Source organism: Pangasianodon hypophthalmus, chromosome 20 (genome assembly GCF_027358585.1).
Source record: "Pangasianodon hypophthalmus isolate fPanHyp1 chromosome 20, fPanHyp1.pri, whole genome shotgun sequence".
NCBI lineage: Eukaryota > Metazoa > Chordata > Actinopteri > Siluriformes > Pangasiidae > Pangasianodon > Pangasianodon hypophthalmus.
The window spans coordinates 5,867,980-5,887,769 of record NC_069729.1 but is presented as its reverse complement, the minus strand read 5'-3'; the positions used below and the strand labels follow the sequence as shown (position 1 = coordinate 5,887,769).

The 19,790-nt window shown below is 38.6% G+C and overlaps 1 protein-coding gene across 2 annotated transcripts in view; it reads left to right on the top strand.

Moving 5' to 3' along the window:
* Positions 1–19,790, top strand: part of cdh4 (cadherin 4, type 1, R-cadherin (retinal)) — a 397,112-nt gene that overhangs the window by 54,513 nt on the left and 322,809 nt on the right. For both annotated transcript variants that reach the window (XM_026935538.3, XM_053227230.1), the window contains exon 3: positions 4,582–4,605. In XM_026935538.3, coding sequence (XP_026791339.3) covers positions 4,582–4,605 — 24 coding nt within the window. The remainder of the gene's footprint in view (positions 1–4,581; positions 4,606–19,790) is intronic.

Sequence of the window (19,790 nt, the reverse complement as noted above, 5' to 3'; positions counted from 1 at the left end):
TATGAGAATTTCAGCTTTCATTTCCTGATATTTACGTTGATTAAACAACTTAGAACATGGCACCTTTGGTGGCAGACCACCCAATTTTTAGGTTAATATTTGGTTGCATATCCCTTGCTTGCAATAACTGCATCAAGCTGGTGACCAACTGACATCACCAAACTGTTGAAGTCTTCTTTTGTGATGCTTTCCCAGGCTTGTACCGCAGATTCTTTCAGTTGTTGTTTGTTTCAGTCTCTTCTTCAGGTGGTGAAATGCTGCTCAATTGGGGTAAGATATGGTGATTGACTTGGCCAGTCTAAAACCTTCCACTTTTTCCCCCTGATGAAGTCATTTGTTGTGTTGGTGGTGTGTTTTGGGTTTTGGGTTGTCTTGCTACATGATGAAGTTCCTCTCGGTTAGATTGGATGCATTAGTCTGTAAATTGGCAAACAGAATGTTTGTGTAGAATTCTGAACTCATTCTCTTGTTTCCATCATGAGTTACATCATCAATAACGATTAGTGAGCCCGTTCCAGAAGTGGCCATGCAAGCCCAAGCCATGACGCTACCTCCACTTTGGCCTTTCCGTCACTTTGGTAGAGGTTAATCTTGGTTCCAGAACGTTTGTGACTCATCTCTGTATTTCTTTGCAAATTCCAGTCTGGCCTTCCCATTCTTACTGCCGATGAATGGTTTGTATCTTGTGGTATGGCCTCTAGATTTCTGCTCTCAAAGACTTCTTCAAACAGCGGATTGTGATACCTTCACCCCTGCCCTGTGGAGGTTTTTCTTCACAGCTCTCACAATGTTTGTCATGAACTGCTGTTGTTTTCCTTGGCCAACCTGTTCGATGTCTGGTTATTAGTACACCAGTATTTTCTTTCTTTTTCAGGACATTCCAAATTGTTGTATTGACTATGCTCGATACTTGTGCAATGGCTCCCTTTTCTCAGCTTCAAAATGGCTTCCTGTAGATTAGTGTCATGTTATTTTATTGATGCTACTTCTGTGGAATAAACAGTGCTCTCCTGTTTTTTTTATATTGAAATCATTAATTGCACCACATAACTTTAAGAAGATAAGCTTTTTCTTTTTTTAGGTTTAGTCAGGGGTTCTCACACGTTTTCAGCTAGGGAACCCTTTAACTGAGAAGAATAAACCCCAGATCCCTTACGGCAGATTTATTTTATGCACACAATCCAATATTTATATATCAGGCTCATTATTTAAATGTGCACAATAATATTTTTGCGATATAATGTCTTGGAGCTATAGAGCTTTCTGTCCCTGAACGTTCTGATGGTACAACATGTTTTTATTAAAATTCTCATTGTATTTATGTTGACATGGCTTGATTTTGAGCTACTGAGCTTTGGATTAAACCCATTCCACCAGTCATATAGGCCAATAAATATGAGAACCCAGTCATAAATATGATAAGTTTGGGAATAATGGGTTGCGATCTCTGTGTGTAGGCAACAAAAATGAAAAAAAAAAAACACGGACCCCTTGGCACAGACTTCACAGACTGCTGGGGGTCTCCAGACACCATTTTGAGCATCATGGGTTTAGAGAATATTTCAGGACAACATTGATATTAAAACACTCTCAAGTACATCCTTTCCTTGTTTTTCAATGACAGTTTTATGTTTACTTACAGCACAATGACGGAGTGTTGATACGATCAATAGAATGAAAAATACCTTCCCCTAATGACACTTTTTAGTACTGTAATACATTTACTTCATTTAGTTTTTCTTTGTAATTGATATAATCATGACACTATGGCACAATAAACTAGTGAACGTATGAATACATTGTCTGGATGCAGAATCATACAAGTTTTTTATCATGGCTTAACTACAATACTGCATTATTTTACTACTTTCACAGTAAGACTTTATGCAGGGCAGGAAGAAGCTTGGGGGATTTATTGGATTCATTTTTTATTTATTTATACATTTAGCCAAGTTGCTGAGGTGCATGCTGAGAGATTGAAGCATGGTTGGAATTTGGGAGTGAGTATTAGGGCCAGAACTAGGCAGAACTGCGTGCCAGAATGCCTTCAGGAACCAGAGATGTGAGAGAAAAATGGGATAAATGATGAACTGTCGTGACCCTGATGCTGAATACATTGGATTGGTGTTGTGTTACAAAGAAAGACATGTATGACACAGTTTAGAGGATACAAAATACATAAATATAGATTCTTACATCTTTGTGTAGCTGAACTGCTCGTTTGTGAGCTGGAATGGAGAAAGGCGGTGTGAAATTTCTCACAATTTTTTTTTTTGAAAGGAGAAAACAGACAATGTGTACTTTCAAACAAGCTGCTTCAGTGAAAATGAGACTGATTCTACACTCCTTGCTTAAAAGCTGACTGAATAATGGCTGTAAAAACAGAAGAAATGCAAAGTGACGAAGAAGAATTATTCCTCACAACACAAGAAAGAGAAAAAAAGAAGGCTCTGTTGTTCAGTTTTTTTTTTTATCAGATTGGAAACTCATTCTCAGTCTCCCTTGTTTGCTGCTATTGTGTTCGAGAACTGCTCTGATGCCAGTTCTCTGTCTTCTCGTAGCACTTTTAAATGAGCATCGTCAATGCAAGGTTTTCCATCTTTCTGTCCAATTTGGGAGAGAAGACAAAACTTTCTAGAAGGAAAGAATCATTTTGCTACTCCACAATAAAGAACTGTCTATGTGGTATTGTTTTCTTAGGTGATTGCACCGCTGTTGTTTGGTTCCACATGTATGTGATGGCCAAATGAACTACAGTCTGTTCTAAAAGAGATGAACGACAAACCTAAATCTCTTGTGAGACAAATGATTTGGTTTTGCTTCATTTGGGACACATTTAGGACAACAAATCTTGAGCAATTTCAATGAAAAGCATACCAGTATCACTTTTATTGCTTTGTATGTACATTAACATGTGAACTTCAGGAATGTCCAAGATTTATTTTATAGTGAAATTCTAGTTGATTTTTTTCTTAGTTTAACCTTCTTTGATCTATTTCCACTTTGGTTAAAGGTTTCCTACATTACCCACAATGCCATTTGACTACCTGCTGATTGTGGTGCCAGAGGGATTTAGCCTTTGCTTCATCTTGAGCTAAACTGGGCAGTACAGCAGTGCTTTAGTACTTTAGTCTGTCCAGCTATCTCACCTCCTCATCTGTACACTCTGCTCAAACATATCATCTTCAAATTTCATGCTAATACCACCGTCAACGCCATCATAGTCCAGCTATTCATTTCATAGATTTCATTGATAACTAGCCGAGTCAAGTCTCTACTGTAACTTGGCGCAACTGCGCCATTTTGCTGTATTGCATTCTGGAAACCAGAGTCTCCACTGGTGGTTGTTGTCTCCACTACATACATGCTGGATTTCTCATTAATATAACATCGCAGGAAAATAGTGAATGAGAACAGAAGCTCTTGCTCATTTGTTCTTAGAACGAACAGCAAAACTAGACCATTATCCATTATGTTTGCAGTTGCTGAAATTTTCTCTCCTATTAAATGCCATTATCTGCACAAGCAGCGTCCCCCTGTGACATCATTGTGCCAAACAACTGCTAACTTCTCACAGGAATAATGAGAATACAACACCAACTGAAATATTAGCACCAGAATAGCTAGCATATCACAAATATTTCAGGGTGGAGATTTCTTGTAATTAAGTTCACACTGAAGCCATTGCTTTGTAGTGGAGGAAGAAGTTCAAAGGCACGGTGACTTTCCTGGTGCAAAAGCCTAACCATGATGATTCAGACTGCCCCGGATCAGGAACAAAAGTTTTTTTTTCCTATTGCATGTGCTTAAAAACTTGTTATTCTCTAAAATGTAATAGAAATTTGACACATAGCACATCATTCCTCTAAAACAGAGAGGGAGTAAAACAGAAAGAATCAGATATTTCCTAACAAAACCTTAAATTACAAAAAAAGTGATTTAATTCTTATATATCTATTTTAAGACTTGGTCCTGAGCTTGGGTTACTGCCTGTGGGGAGATCTGCATGTTGTCCCTGTGTCCACATGGGTTTCCTCCAGGTTCCCTGGTGTCCTCCCACCTCCCAGAAACTATAACCACCCAGGATATATTCTTGCCTCACACCCAGTGCTCCTTGTGTAGAATAAAGTTGTTGTAAGAAGCCTTGTATAGGAAAAAGCAGTTACATAAGATGAATGGAAGAATAATTTTATTGCTTTATCTTCTTGCCGTAGGCGACGACATGGAAAGCAATATTCACTTTGTTTGGAGAAATTGTGGCATAAATTTTCCTCAGTCTGACTCTCTAAAGTTCCAAAAGGCCGGAAAAGCATTGATTGTCACTGCTAATCAAGCACTATACTAATTGATCTAATCTTTAAGTAAAGAATTCTGTTTTATTGTTTCATTATAAAAAGTACTCAGTGTTTGTATGTACGTATGTGTGATGCATTTGAGGAGTTTTTCTTGTTTGTGTTTGTAATGTGCTTACGCAGCATTCTTCATTGTTTCTTCTTTACACGTGAAACCTTGCTGATGTTTAAATTGACATACTGACTCTCTTTCTCTCTCTCTCTCTCTCTCTCTCTTTCTTTCTCTCAGGCACCGTGTTGTCATCAGGTCAAGGTGAGTGTCACAGCAATAGTATAAAACTCTGTGATTGACTGGTTTTTATTATAGTAACAGCTGGATTATGGTGGCTTTGCATGCTGTTGGATGGTGTGTATGGTTCTGGAGATCAGACAGGCATAAAAGTGTCCAGTAAAAATGCACAGTGATGTCTGCCTTGGCCTTTGAGGTTGAGCTTGAGGCATAGATTTTTCACACAAACTTTTCAAGAACTTTTAGGGAATATTTTTGAAAGTGAGTTTATTATCTATTATTTGTCCACATTTCACTTCAAATTCATATGAACAACAGGAAATCTGGTCTTTGTGTGTGTGTGTGTGGTAGGGGTGTGTAACACAATGCCACTATCTGTGTTTGTATCTGTTAATTGCACCAACTGTTAATTTCCATAACTATCAACTGGACAGAATCAACAAACGAAAAAAAAAAAAAAAAAAAACCTGAATAGAGCAACTCCTATTTGTACCTGTATATGTATCTGTTTAGAAAACATTATTTATGCATTACAAAAAAATTTATTCGTGTGTGTGTGTGTGTGTGTGTGTGTGCAGGACAGAACAGGTCGCACTGAAGCAGAAATGTATTTTTTCTTTGTTTGTTGCTGGACAGGTGTGTGATCCACCTGTAAAGCCCCAGGGCCCCTACAGGAAAAAAAATGCACACACCTGCACTCACAGTGTAGCATGTAGCATCTGTTTAAAGAAAGATAGTCAGAGATAGAGAAAGAAAGAGAGAGAGAGAGAGAGAGAGAGAGAGTGTTAGTGACTGAATGAGATGCAGACTGAAGGACTGAGTGAAATGCCCAAACAGAATATGAAACAACAGAAAGCAACAGAGACATTCCCCACAGTTCTTTTTCATTCTGTGCAGCATAATGAAAAAAAAAAAGAATTTATTATGTCAATTTCACTGCAGCACTTAGTTTTCCAACAGACTGATCAAAGCTTGGCATTCAGTGTGTGAGGAAACCACATTTAACTAGCAAGGTTTTAGACATAGTTAGGCAATGGTTTTAAACTGCTGCATTTCTTAAACTGGCTCCTTAGGAAGATTATATATGGTTTTTTAAAGAAGAGGGGCCAAAGTATGTTATATGCAGAACAGGCGATTTTCTTTTGGCATTTTGCCTGTTGAAACACAGCAACATATACTGTACATAAACTGTAAAATTACATAATTTGTAGTCAGAAAATGTGTGAGTAAAATGTTTTCATTTCAGGAGGATATGTATTGTATTTTAGTGTTGCCAGGTCCATGGTATTTCTGTTAATTTTGTAGATTTTGTGTATACATTATATGGCTGAAAGTATCCTGACTGTCACACCCATGTGGGCTTGTTGAACATCCCATTCCAGATTTTGTTCTTTGTTGTTATAATAACCTCCACTCTTCTGGGAAGGCTTTCCACTAGATTTTTGAGCATGGCTGTGGGGATTTGCTCATTCAGCAACAAGAGGCCATGCAAGTTCTTCCACTTCAACCTTAACAAACCATGTCTTCATGGAGCTTGCTTTGTGCACAGAGGAATTGTCATGCTGGAATATGTTTACGTCTCTTAGTTCCAATGAAGTGGAATCTTAATTTTAAAGCATACAAATACATTCTAGACGATTGTGTGCTTCTAACTTTGTAGCAGTAGTTTGGAGAAGAACCACATATGGCTATGATGGTCAGGTGTCCACAAACCTTTGGCCATATAGTGCGTTATTCATCTTCAGCAACTGCATTATCCTGGTCAGTGTTTTGGTGCCTATTCTGGGAACACTGGGCATGAGACAGGAATACTGCTTGTGTGGGTGGCCAGTCTGTTGCAGGACACTACACACACAAACACAAGCACACACACACAAACATTCACACACTCATTTACACAAAGGGGAAATTTTTTTTATAGCTAATCCACCTACTGGGATGTTTTTGGAAGTAAACTGGAGAACCCAGGAAACATGCATGGACATAAGGAGAACATCCACACAGACAGTAACTAGAGCTTAGGCTCAAACAATATATTAGATTAATTATATCAATATATTAAAATATACAGTAGTAGTGACTTCTTAATTCTGTACATTACTGTAGAAATGGCATTATGTTATATACCAAAGAATTCATCTAATAATTCTAATAAATCTACGACAATGTGGAATAATACGAGATCATTTTAGGACATTGGTGAAAGAACATTTTTTTCAACTGTGTTTTTAAAAAAATATTTGTTTTATTGCATCAGTTGATTGGCCACTGGAATATGGCTGATCACCCTGGTTGTTATTGTACTTTTGTATAACAAAAGCTCTAATAGCTTTCCTTCATACACACATACCCCAAAAATGCTGTCTCTCTCACTCTCTGTTATTCCACGTATCTTTATTATTATGCCACGTCTTGGAATAATGTATGATAATTAACCACAATGTCCAACACATACTCCATTTAGTTAATGTGACTTTGTATTATTCTTTAAATTCTCCCAAAGTATTCTTTCCTTCATTTTCTCACATAATACCTGCTGAGAGATTAGAGACAGAGACAGATAGGCAGAACACAAGAAAGAGATAACAGTGTCCTTGACCTTGGCATAACATAGGCAGTCTTTGTATGAATGTGAATTGAGGACCACACAGAGCCAAAGTGAGTTTAATTGAACATCATGTCCTTTTTGTTCCACCTTTTTTTTCAGTCCTGTACATCTCATCTGCATATGATATACAGAGACTAGCAGTTTCATCCTAGCCTCTCCCATTTGGTGCTAATATGATGCTTACACTTAGGTTAGTAAACCTCATCATTATCAAGCAGAAATGACTCTTTCCATGCTGGCTCCTTGTTTCATTTATACTGAAAGCCTCAGGGCTAGTGGATGTGCTTCGGTTTAATGCTGTGAAACATTAAAACAAATAGATTTATATATTGTCATTACTGAAATGCAACAAAACATGCGGCGCCAGATGGTCGTTCTTTTTCTGCAGCATTTGCATCATGTAGACTTGTCAGCAGATAGAACACATAGGACATGATGGAAAAATCTGGCCTGGTTAAAACTGCCAGACTCTTTCTAGTGCAGAAGCTAAGACAAATGCAGTTTGAGCACCCCTGGCCAGATTGCATATTTTACTGAATTGTTGAATTGTACACATTTTTTGAATTGTAAAGAAGCAAATAAAACCTGTGCAGCAAAATATATTTAAAAAAATTCTGCAAATAGTAACACACAGTTGATTTACATTTGATTAACTGAAAAAAAAATTAGGAAAAAATAGTGACATTGTAATTGTAATTGTGACATGCAATAGTTTAGACACCCTACTAATGCCCTGACTTGACACTGATACTTCTTAATGCCATTTTGGACAGTGGAAATCATGAGCTGGAAGCACTTTAATATCTTTTTATAGCCTTCCTCTGCTTTGTAGGAATCAGTTAGCTTCCTTAGTTAGCTGCTTAGAGGAGCCCATGGTTGTTAAGTGTTAACATAAGGATTTAAGAGTCAGAGAATTTATTATGCTTTGGAATTCTGATGCCTAATGACAAATCTTGACCTGCCTAATGCATCAATTAAGGACTAATGAGCTAATTAAGATCTGAGATAAATGGAAGGGTGTCCTAACTTTTGCAAATGTCACAATTACTTTTTTTTTTTTTTTTCTAAATTAACTGTGCATTCACATTTGTAGAAAAATGTTATTTTTAAAGATTATTTGCTGGACATTTTTTAAAATGTAGCATTTTTATTTATGTATTTATTTATATATTTATCTCATTCTTCCCTCTGTGCTTCACTGTTCAACAGTGTCAAAAGTGCACTCACTGTATGTGAGGATATTTTTACTGTAATGCCACAGGAAGTGGAGGTTGTACAGAGCAGCACAGAGATAACAGGTTAGATTAGAGGATAAAGTTTGTACTCTGCAGAGGGGAAGACCAGAGGAGGCGGATGGAGAGAAGACGGCACACTTGGGTTCATGTGTCAGCAGAGCTATATCTGTCCAACTAATTGTGCCATATTCGCTCTCAGCTGTCTGCTGAAATGCCCACAATGTCCAAGACGTGGTGATGACCAAGCAGCCTGTGTCGTGTTCAGATAACAGAATGGAAATGCAGTCAAATGCTGACTGTAAGAGGAGAGCAGGAAGCTGCCTCTGGACAATGTTGACAGGAGTGTGGGCGTGTGTGAGACTGTGTCTGTCTGGACATCTTCATGTCAAGGCTTGGACAGTGCAATAGTACAATTTTAAGCTCTAAGTAAATCCCTTGGTATCCACAGAGCACCACAGTGTCGTTCTTTGGAAGAGAGGAAAGAATCATCACATCAAATTACACAGTCAAGTACCAGGCAGGTTCAGCTCTAATTGCAATCAGCAGCAAGGAAATCATCCAACAAGCGTCTTGTGTGTATGTGCATGTGTGAAAAGATCACTGCTCTATAAGGCTCTCTTGCATACACCCATACATGAATTGAAAGTATTTTTCTGTCCTGTTGGACCAACTTCTGTACAAGGAGTTCACCGTACTCTTTCAAAATAGGACAGATGGTTTAGTGTGGTGCTGATTGCAAGTTCGCTCTGCCAGACGTGGTAAATCACTGCATGTTAATAACCATGATAATGAAACGGCTTCTTAACATCTGAATTCTCACATTTACATGTTGATTAAAAAGAGCAGCTAATCTGCAGATCTCTTAGCAAGACTAGAATGCCATTTAGTCTACCTACTAAACTTTCAAAATGTTCAGGAAGTCAGTTGGAGAGGGAATGCCAAATCAGTTTGGAAAAGTCACTTTCCATAACCAAGAGCTTCCAAACACTGTACCCACCTTTGCAGCCATTATACAGTAGTATTGTTATAGTTTAACATGTACAATACGTATGTTGTTGTTGTTTCTCTTTCTGCTGCTCCCGTTAGGGGTTGCCACAGCGGTTCATTGGTCTGCGTATTTGATTTGGCAGTTTTATGCCGGATGCCCTTCCTGACGCAACCCTCCCCAGTTTTATTTGGGCTTGGGACCGGCACTGAGAGCGCACTGTTGCATGCAACCCCAGTGGCTGGCGTTGGTTCCCTGGCCAGGAATTGAAGCTGGGCCGCAGCTGTGAGCGTACTGTGGCCTAACCGCTAGTCCTCCAGGGACCCCTATGTACAATATGTATGATTGATACAAAAATTTTGATAAGTTGTATATTTCTTGTTGGTTGGTTGGCGCCACTATTTTCAGGTTAAAGCAACAAAGCTTTGAAGTCAGTTTTTTTTTTAACCTGTAGTTTAGGCTACATCCACGTTAATCCAGATAGAGCTGAAAATTGCATTTTCATTTTAAAATGCTCTCCGTCTACACTGCCGTTTTCAGACTTTTTCCAATAATTGCTGGTTCACACTGAAACGTCTGACAACCAAGGTTGTACGAAGTAACATTAATCTTTCACACTGCTATCAAACTGGATAGCAGGCACAACTGCAGGACAACATCGTCCACCATCTTGTTTGTTTTGGGTTGAATGGGTCACATGACTGTCACATGACTAAAAATGAGTTGTTTTTAACTAGCTCCATTTTCTCAGTCTACACTACAGCGCAAAAACAGTGTTTTCAAATTGGGACTGGGGAGAGCGTTTTCAAAAAGCTCAGTTTTTGCTGGACAGAAACACTTTCTCAGTGTGGACAGAAGGACAAATAGAGAAAAAGATCTGGATTAATGTGGACGTAGCCTTAGCCAACTACTTTTTAAAATTAAATTTGATTTCTGGACAAGTTTCAGTCATAAAGTCACTGGACTAAAATCCAAAAGCCTACCTACACAATATCAGCAGATTCAGAACATGCTTTCAAATAAATGTTTCCCATTAGACTTTAGGATTCTGTGTCGTGTTCCTCAGATGAGGTCATGATGAAACCTGAAATGGTCCTTGTCTCAGTCAAAGCAAGCCAACATTTCATTTGAACAGACAACAAAAAAATGCACTTTCTATGCACATGCCTATTGGTCCGTATTCAATAGACGACCTGAAAATACTTCCTACTGTTCTAAGATGACAGGAAAACACAACATGTTGCAGGATTTCAGAAGTTAATTTCAGGCATTTCTGATATAAACACAAACGCATAAATACAGATCCTCTTAACATCCTAAAGCCACACCAAACTGAGGTCTATTATTATGAGTTGAATCACCCATTACATTCTCCACACAGCTGGTCTGGGAAATTGAAGACTCTGGGCCATGTGGAATCGTGTTGGAGTTCAAAGCATATAGAACATAGAAACAGCAAGACACACGAATCACAGTGGAGTCTCTCTGGGTTACATTAGCTCCTCATTGTGAATTAATATAGAGCTTGTTTTCTTTTGCCACAATTAAGCCTCACTTTCATGTTTGGACTTTATTATTCTCTCCAAGAAATGAAAGATCAAGGCTCTTGTTTCGAGCTTTGTTCAAGTATAGAAGCCTGTAACACTCTCTTCATAACAGAGAATAAGGCTACAGCTATTAGAGTTCAGACACCTAACCGCCAAACACAAAATTCCTTGATATACCTGATAGTAAATTCCAGTAAAACAGTAATAATACCTGAACCAGTTTACATCACTTACTTTAACATGAAACAGACTAGCTAATTTAGACTTATATACAGTATAGGAATATAACAATCAGTACAATATAAAGCATGTTTGGAATGAACATACTTTAGTGCTATGACTGTTAGTCCCTTGTGTCTAGTGACCTTAAGTGCTTGAGGAAAAAACAAATATGGTCACCACTATTTGCTCTGTCAGTTCATCGCTATGTCATTCGGGTTGTGCGATGCACCACCTAAATTCATTCAGCTAATACAACATTCCTAAAGATGTGTGCCTAGTATATTTGGACAGTATCTTGGTGCATGACCCAACCCTCAAGACTACACTTAATACAGTTAACAGTGTCATGTTATGGCTAGCTAAGGCTGCATTCAAGTTACACTCAGACTAATGCAAGTTCATGCAGAAGGAGATCAAATTTCTGAGGTATTATATCTGTGAACAGGGAGTGGACATTGAGAAAGTGGCTGGTGCTGTGTAATGTAAGACAAGTGCAGGCCTTCCTGGGGTTAGCTTCTTATTACAGGAATAGTGGCTTTTGCAACAATACCTTCCCCTTCTACCGGCTCACCACCAATGGAGAGTTTTTCATTAGGACCAGGACCAGTAACAGGCCTTTGATGCTACAGGCCTTCGAAACTGACACTAGTAATATGGGACTAGGCACAATCCAGGTTATACCTAATATATCTGTAAATAATAGGGAATATACTGCAGAAACAGATTTCCTGTCTCCTGTGCATTTGTCAAAATATATATATATATATATATATAATATGTAATACAAAACACCAGCTTATCACCAGTCATCCACAAAGCACTCACTCCAAAAAGATCAAAGTTGAATGGGAAAGTATAGGCTAGTATCAGCAATACCGAAGCTGATACTCTACTCTGGTCTTGCATTCATCCCCATCATTGTTTCATTATAAACCTGTGATTCTGTGCAAACAGCACAAAGACCAGATGCTGAACTTTGCTTGACTTTTTCAGAATTAGAAACTTAGTCAAGCTTAATATGTGGTTGTCCATGTAGCATTGCATTAATTCTGATTTATCCTGAAACTAGGTAGGAGAAGCGTTAATGGAGTGCTCAGTAATTAATCAGCATTTTCTCTCAAGCATTTTATTTCTCCTTTTGCTTTAATTCGCCACTTTTTTTTTACATTTTTACACATCAGGTTTCTCTCTCTCTCTCTCTTTTTAATCTGTCTCTGTGGCAATGAGACCTATAAGCATGTCCAAGCAAATCCAAATCCTAGAACAGAGACATTATTTAAACCAATGGCTAATAGTGAATTAAGACCTTTTCACACATGCATTTGTTTCTGGACATGTGGCCTTTCCCCAGAGAGTTTGGTATGCTTGATGAAGCTGTTTTTAAGCTTAGGTATAGTCCAGAGAACTGATCCCAGGTCCCCTTTAAAACACTGGCCTGGGTTTCACTTTAGCGGAACTGCGGCGTGGAAGCTAACCGCTCTCATTGCCTCATGCTGAGTAACATGATTGGCAACTTGTCACCTTACTTCCTGTTTCAAGGTTTGTAATAGTGCGGGAAGGGATGCTATGGTCAGCAGAGGAGTTTCAACACTTGACTGCATGATTAAAATGAGAATGTGATGAGAATCGCTCCTTGTTTGCAGTATTCCTGCATGATGAAATGCCATGCACTCAAAAGGCACCCCAGTTAGCAAAAATCACTCGGGCCACTATCTGTAAATGTTTTATTTACTTTTAATCTTGCCTAGGCTATCAATTGCAAAGATCCTGTTGGGTAAGGAGCCAAGCATGAGTTTCTCACATAGATAATGTCATGCTAAATAAAGTTGTTAAAGTTGCTGTACAGTTGCATGCTATAGCGAAATGGACATAAGCCTAATCAGTTTAGTTTGTAATCAGATACCAGCTGTCAAAATGATTGTGATGTTCCTACGCTGCAGTTGGAATGGATTCTTTGGGGGTAACCAGACTTCTAGAACTTTACTTGTGATTGAGATACATCATTTTTTTTTACCTCAGTATATCCGTGACATTGTTTCACTATTTTTGTTTATTTTTGGAAACCAGATGGAAGTGTTTGCCTTTGCTTCTCAGACAGTTTTGTTGAGTGAGTTTGAGATGCTTCCCTCTATCACTTCAGTCAGACTGTTCAGTGATCTGGGATCACCATCTTCCCTCCATTCTGCTGGAGTGCTGGTGAGTTGTTAATGTGAGCATATGTGCTGGTATTAGCATCAATATGGTGATATACAGTAATTGAATTGTTTATCAGGGAAAACAGCTCGGGGTCATTGAGCTGAATGAATGAAATTGTCTCGGGCTTGCTGACCCACAGTTAATGAATAAAAACATTTGAAAAAACAGATTTGGATTTAACCTTTCTGAGGCTAAACGCAGTGTGTTGATATTGATGACAAACTCAAGAGTGTGACCAAAGCAATTTCTAATTTAATGTTTCTTTTACTTTTGCTGCTCTCTTTCTTGCATTCAATTTGTATGCTTTCTCTCTTATTTCTATTCTTCCTTTTTGTCTTCCTCGGTCCCTACCTCTCACTTTCTATCTCTGTATCTTATTTTTTCTTTTATCTTTGCTCTTTGTTAATCTGATTTCTCTTGGCCTTTCTCATTGTCTGTTTGTTGTTTCTCTCTATTTTGTTCTCAGTCACATCTCTTGGTCACTATTTCTTTATAACTTTCTTTCAGCCTATCCATAATTCTGACTTTTTATTCCTTATCTTATATTTAAGTCTCTTCTTCCTGTGTCTTGGTCACCCTTCATAACTCCTCTCTCTTTCTCTCCATCTGCTCTCCTGCTCTTCCACAGCCTGAATGTTTACAAACCAGGTTGTGCCCGTTGTACTCTCCTGTCCATGTAGTTACGATGCTATCATTATTAATTACTCATGGCTGTGCATTGTAACTGGCTGTTGGCTTGGTTGTTGTGATCTTGGTGAGAAAGACTGGCAAAAGCTGGCAGTGCTGCCCAAGAGGGCTTGATCTCTTAATGATAGGGCACTCACACAGAGCAAGTCCACAGCTGCCTGCCCCCAACACTCAGCTACAATAATCCATCAAATTCACTTCATCCAATCAGCACTGGCCTACTAGAACTCATTTTGAGTTGAATGAATGGTATGCAGTGCTACACCTACTCATTGAAGTACTTGCATTTATACAAGTTCATCCGTCTTCAGTAAGCGCTTTATCCTGGTCGGCACTCTTCCTCTGGTGCTGCCTCTTCCCTTTCTTCTCCTGTCCTATTTGTAGTCGTCCTTCAGATTCGTCGATGAGTCTTGTGAAAGGTGAAGAGATCCTCCCATCATTTCTTTGCTTTGTGAAGACCTGCTCATTAGAAATCAATAGCTATTTTCTGGCCTTTTTGATCTATGTGCTTGCTTAATGCTTTTTTTTTCAGAAAAAGGAAAGAGATAGAGTAAAAAGAAAGAGAGAGATTGACTCAGAAAGGGAGAAAGAGAGAGGTCTCCACACGAGACATCAGGTGTTAATACGAGATTAAGCTGCTCCACCTCATTATGGAGTGCGGAGATGTCTACTCAGTCCTGATACGCAGAGGGGGTGTGAAAGGTCAGGTCTGTTCATTGAACATGTCTGTTTGTTTTGAGATGTTCTGCTTGTGTGTGCACACTATTCTTATGCATATGAATTCCTGGTTGTCTTTAAGTTATTATCCTCCGTCCTGGAAGGGTACAGCTTTTGCAGATGAATAGGGTTTTAACTTCAAACACAGTAATCGCTTCTCACCTGTCTGCTTCACGGCCTGAGCAGCCTTTTATTCCACTAATGCAATTTATTTTTTAAAAATAGATAACCTGCTAAGCTTTGATGCAGCAGAAATGGACTTAACAATGTGACCACGTATGATGGACAGCAACAGGGCGGATGTGCTTCTTTAAGTTAGTATAAAAAATAAATAAAAATAAATAAATAAATAAAAAGAAACGCACTGTGGATGTAACTGCATGCATTTTCAAGCAGATCATTGATGATGTCTGGTCATATTAATGGGTGTTTTCACATCAGACAATAATTATGCCTATGAATATTCACATACAGTATATTTCATAGAAAACAGTCATCACTGGCAATACAAATGGTTTTTGTTTAAAAATCTTCAAAAAGTGGAGGGGCAGTCTTATTCATCAGTCTTATTCTTCATTTTTCACATTCAATCTGTCCATCCATCCATCCATCCGTCCAACCATCCATTCATGATACCCACTGCGCCACCATGCTAATCAATCCCAAATCTATAATATATTAGAATGTGATCTGTAAGAACTTTTGAAGCTCTCTTTCTCTTTTGTAAGGTATTTGTGACTATAACAGTTTGTATAGGTATAACCAACTTGTCTCTTCCTAGTTTGAACCTTTTTTTTTAACCACTGTGCACCATTTACATACACAAACTGGGGCAACACACTGCTTTTCTATTTCTCATACTTCCTAGATAATGTGTGACAGGTGTCCTTACCTACTACTGGCAGATAAATGAACCAGCTATCCTCACTGGACCAAGCAAATAGTGAAGTGAAATAAAAAATGAGCAGCTTTCATGATCAAAACATGATCAAAAGCAAATTAAGGAGCTTTACACACAAGTTCATAATTGCATTTGTGTCATCCTTCCACAACATAATAATGTTCTCAATTAAGGTATCACGATTTGACATTTACCATCGTAATATTTCCCTATGGTTGGAGTATGATTGCGATTATTGATGCTAATGGCTTAGGTAATGACACTGAGAGAGCAGATTTCAGGGTTGTGTACAAAGATCCCAGCAAGCTGTACATATCTCCAGAGAGTCTCATTACACGAACATGATACAATTAATCAGAAACAACCAGAGCGCTGCGCCTTAACACACTAGCGTGGGAATAGTTATGCTTCTTACACACATATGCACACTGATACAAAGTGCAAGACGAAATTCTAAAAACACACATTTAACACCCTTACAACACCTTGCAAGAGCTACAACACCTTCCACTGTATGAATGTAAATCTGCATTAAATGGTATGTTAGTATAAAATGCCACCAAAGGTTACCAGTTACAATGTATAGTATGAAGAGACTAGAAACACATTCCTTTAATCTTTTCATAGAACTCCTTTCAGAGTTTACTGAAGGGTAAACAAGAGTCAAAAACCAAGAGATAGATTAAAAAAAAACAGCATTTATACCAGACCAATAACACTGTGATAGTTCACATTCATGACTGAGACACAGTCCAATATCAATAGTACCAAGACCAGCAAACACCGAGGCTTGGAATTGTAATTCAGGGAGAGCATGTGCAAAATACTGTGAGGTAACATATTATGGTAATAATTAACGGTAATTATACCGTTAGTTCAGTTTTCTGAGAATGAGGATGCTGATGGGGCCTGCTTCTGGGTTGTGGTACAAGGAGCTCTGGGTGATCATGATGAAAGTATTGTGTGTTATTGATTGATGGTGTCTTTTGAAGATACCCATGAGCACTAAGAGCTGTAGCTTCCTCAATCACAGAGGGTCCAGCAAGAAAATCATTGCCTGCTGCCAGAAATAATGGTACTAAGCTGTAAGTTTCCTTATTGCTGTTGTGGTATCATCAAGGGTGTGTGTTTTGTACATTCAGTATGCATCTTTTACCTAGGAAAGTGCATGTGGTGCATGTGGTTACCTTTACTTAACTTTTAGAGTAGTGGTCCTTAAGGTCCAATTATGTACCTTAAATTATTTTAAAGGATTTCAGGTCAAGTATACATACGAAAGGTGCAGAACTTGTCCCTTTGATGGTACCACCCCAGTGACAAGGAAAAGTATAAGTTTGGTACCTTTATTTTTGAGAGTGCAGGCAGAGAGAAAAACTGAATTTTACCACAAAACTCAACTGTATGTCAGTCGATGAGACACCCAATTTATTTTCAGTGAAGCAACAGAAAAAGGCAATGCGAAAGTTTGGTAAGTTTGGTACACTGACTTGCTTGAGAACTGAGCCGGAAAACCTGAAATGTGATAACTTTGTAGTAAATTTAAGCAGTATGAGACAGGCAATCTGTCAAAGTATCAGGAAGGGGCCAGTAAACTTGTAGCTTAACTTGTGTGACTGGGCTACTAGGTGTTGCTGTGAGTTTGCCTTCATTTTCTGGTGTCAGATGTTTCATGGAGCTATAGCAGGCTACCCCCTGTCTGTTGACTTCTTTTGCTTGATCTGGCATGAGAGAAATAAGATCAGCAAAAAGATCAATGGCCAGTAGTGGGTTCATGGTCCAGAAAGGTAGACTTTGCATTTCTCTACCTTTACACACAGGATATGGTACAATATCTGTAGAACAGTCCTGATATATTTAAATTTAAGCAGTATGAGGCAGTTATGACCTTTGAGGGTGGCCATAATATAAATATTATAGACACTTTACCTAGCATAAGCCTTAATGCTAACATATACTGACATATACTTGAAGAACATAGGGGACATTAACCAGTGCGTAAGGCATCTCAGGATATTCATAGTCCCAATTATGATGTTCTATGCTTTATCTTAATTAAATTGAATGCTGTCCTGAGGTACAATTAAATAAAAATATTGGCATCTCTTACCTGTTCATTTGTAGCTGGGACTAATAATAAGGGATATCTTTATTTAACGTTAACAATGTTATGACCTCTGTGATCTATACATGATCTGCATGCACACCCCATATTTTTCATAGAAAATAACACAGCAGCTATGGGAGTAGTTGAGGGCAGAATGTACTCCTGCTTTTAAGCTCCTTCCTAACATAAGGGATAGGTCCTGAGGTTGTTGAGGGCAGAATGTACCCATGTTTTTAAGCATCTTCCTGATGTATCTGTCCATAGCTGTATTCATGGGAGTTGGTAAGGGATGGTTTCTGTCTCTCAGGGACCTGGAGCTAGGCAACCTTGATGTAAGGTCAGTTACAGCTTCAATATTGTGGCAACCATGTGCTTGCATTGTGCTTGTTGTGTATATAGAGATAATTATATCAGGCTTACATTGGATTATTTATGCTAGTTGTGCAGGAGGGGAGGAGATCAGGTAGAAGGTAACTCTGATGATACAGATACTTTAAATTTGGTTCATTTCTCCATGCCGTGGAAGCTAAAAGTTAAGATTCTGTACTGGTAACTGGATGGTTATGGTTAATCAATCCTGGAGCTGCTAGAGATCTACTGAAGGGTGATTGAGAAAGGCCCCTAACCCTCAACTGCTCAGCTATGTGCTTGGATTGGATTCTACCTCGCTTATGAACAAAAGCATCTCCCCAATAACTGATTGTGCATGTAAAGTGCTTAGTAATTCAAAATGAAAACATGAACCAATGCACACTCCGGGATTAACTTTATTTAGCTCATAACAAGCTTTGACCTGTGTGTGACCTATAAGCGTCTCCTTGGAGATCCCAACACAGACTTGACATTTGGGCAGAAGTGAATTTTTCTGTTTTGGCCTTTTAAGGCTAACTGCACTGCGGTTTCTGAAGCTGGGCATGAAAGAATGTCTTTATATTTTGTGAAATGGTTTTGACGTTGTTCTGACCTTTGGGGCCGACACTGCCTTGTACTAGGTGAGTGAATTTTAAGGTCAGATCTTTCATTTGTCCCCTTTTCTCCTGACCTGTACCTGCTTCCTTTTTCTCTTTTTATTCAGTCCTGTTCCTCCTGTGTTGCATCAACCTTGTACTGTGCTTTACTTCCGGCTGTCCCTCATTAGCTGGTATCTCATTCTGCTTCACAGCTATGGTTGCTTTTCAGATAGCTCATCTTTGCTTGTCTTCCATTCATTTTATATCTCTTGCTTTTATGTTGACTTCTCCTTCTGCACCATTTCTTGAACTATATCCCCTTTGAGCCACTTGCAGGAATAACATTTATGTGTTTTCAGTTAAATATTTCTACCTGCGTCAGAGAATCTCAGCAATTCCCACAGTTTGCTTTACTTTACCTTCTCTCTCTTTCCAGTCTTTCTCTCTCTTTCACTTCCTTCCTCACATTCTTCTTAAGGTCACTATACTATATTTTTAAAAGGTTGCACTGGATATAGAAAGTGTGCCAATGGGAAAGAACCCTGACATTTGTACACACTGGACTGTATTCGGAGTTGAGTCAGGCATATAACGAGGAGATAGTACCAAAATTGCACACTTTGGTATTCAGATCTCAAGCGTAACTACAGATTTAGGACAGTTGTGTGTCAGGTTCTTGAGTGGGGCAGAGAGTGCCATAAACAGAATCGTGTCTCAGTCACTCCTGATTCTCACATTGATCTTGCTATATCAACTCGAGTGAGGAGCAGTATTAACAGTTTGCTTGTACCAAAATATTTCAACTGGAAACATGTTTTGGATAATGTAAATACACTCAAATTGTGCAGTGCCATTTGGTTTACCCTAGTCACCTTTAGTCCTTTAGTACTGCTTCTGTTTGTCCTTATCTACTAATATCTTAGTCACTTGCAGGTTTGGTCATTGCTCTGCCCTGTCACCTGTAGGTCTTTAACTACCTTGTCTTGTCAGTTATAATCCTAGGTGTAACTTTCAGCATATAGGATTTAGCCCTTCTCTAGTCCTTTGTGTCTTTGCC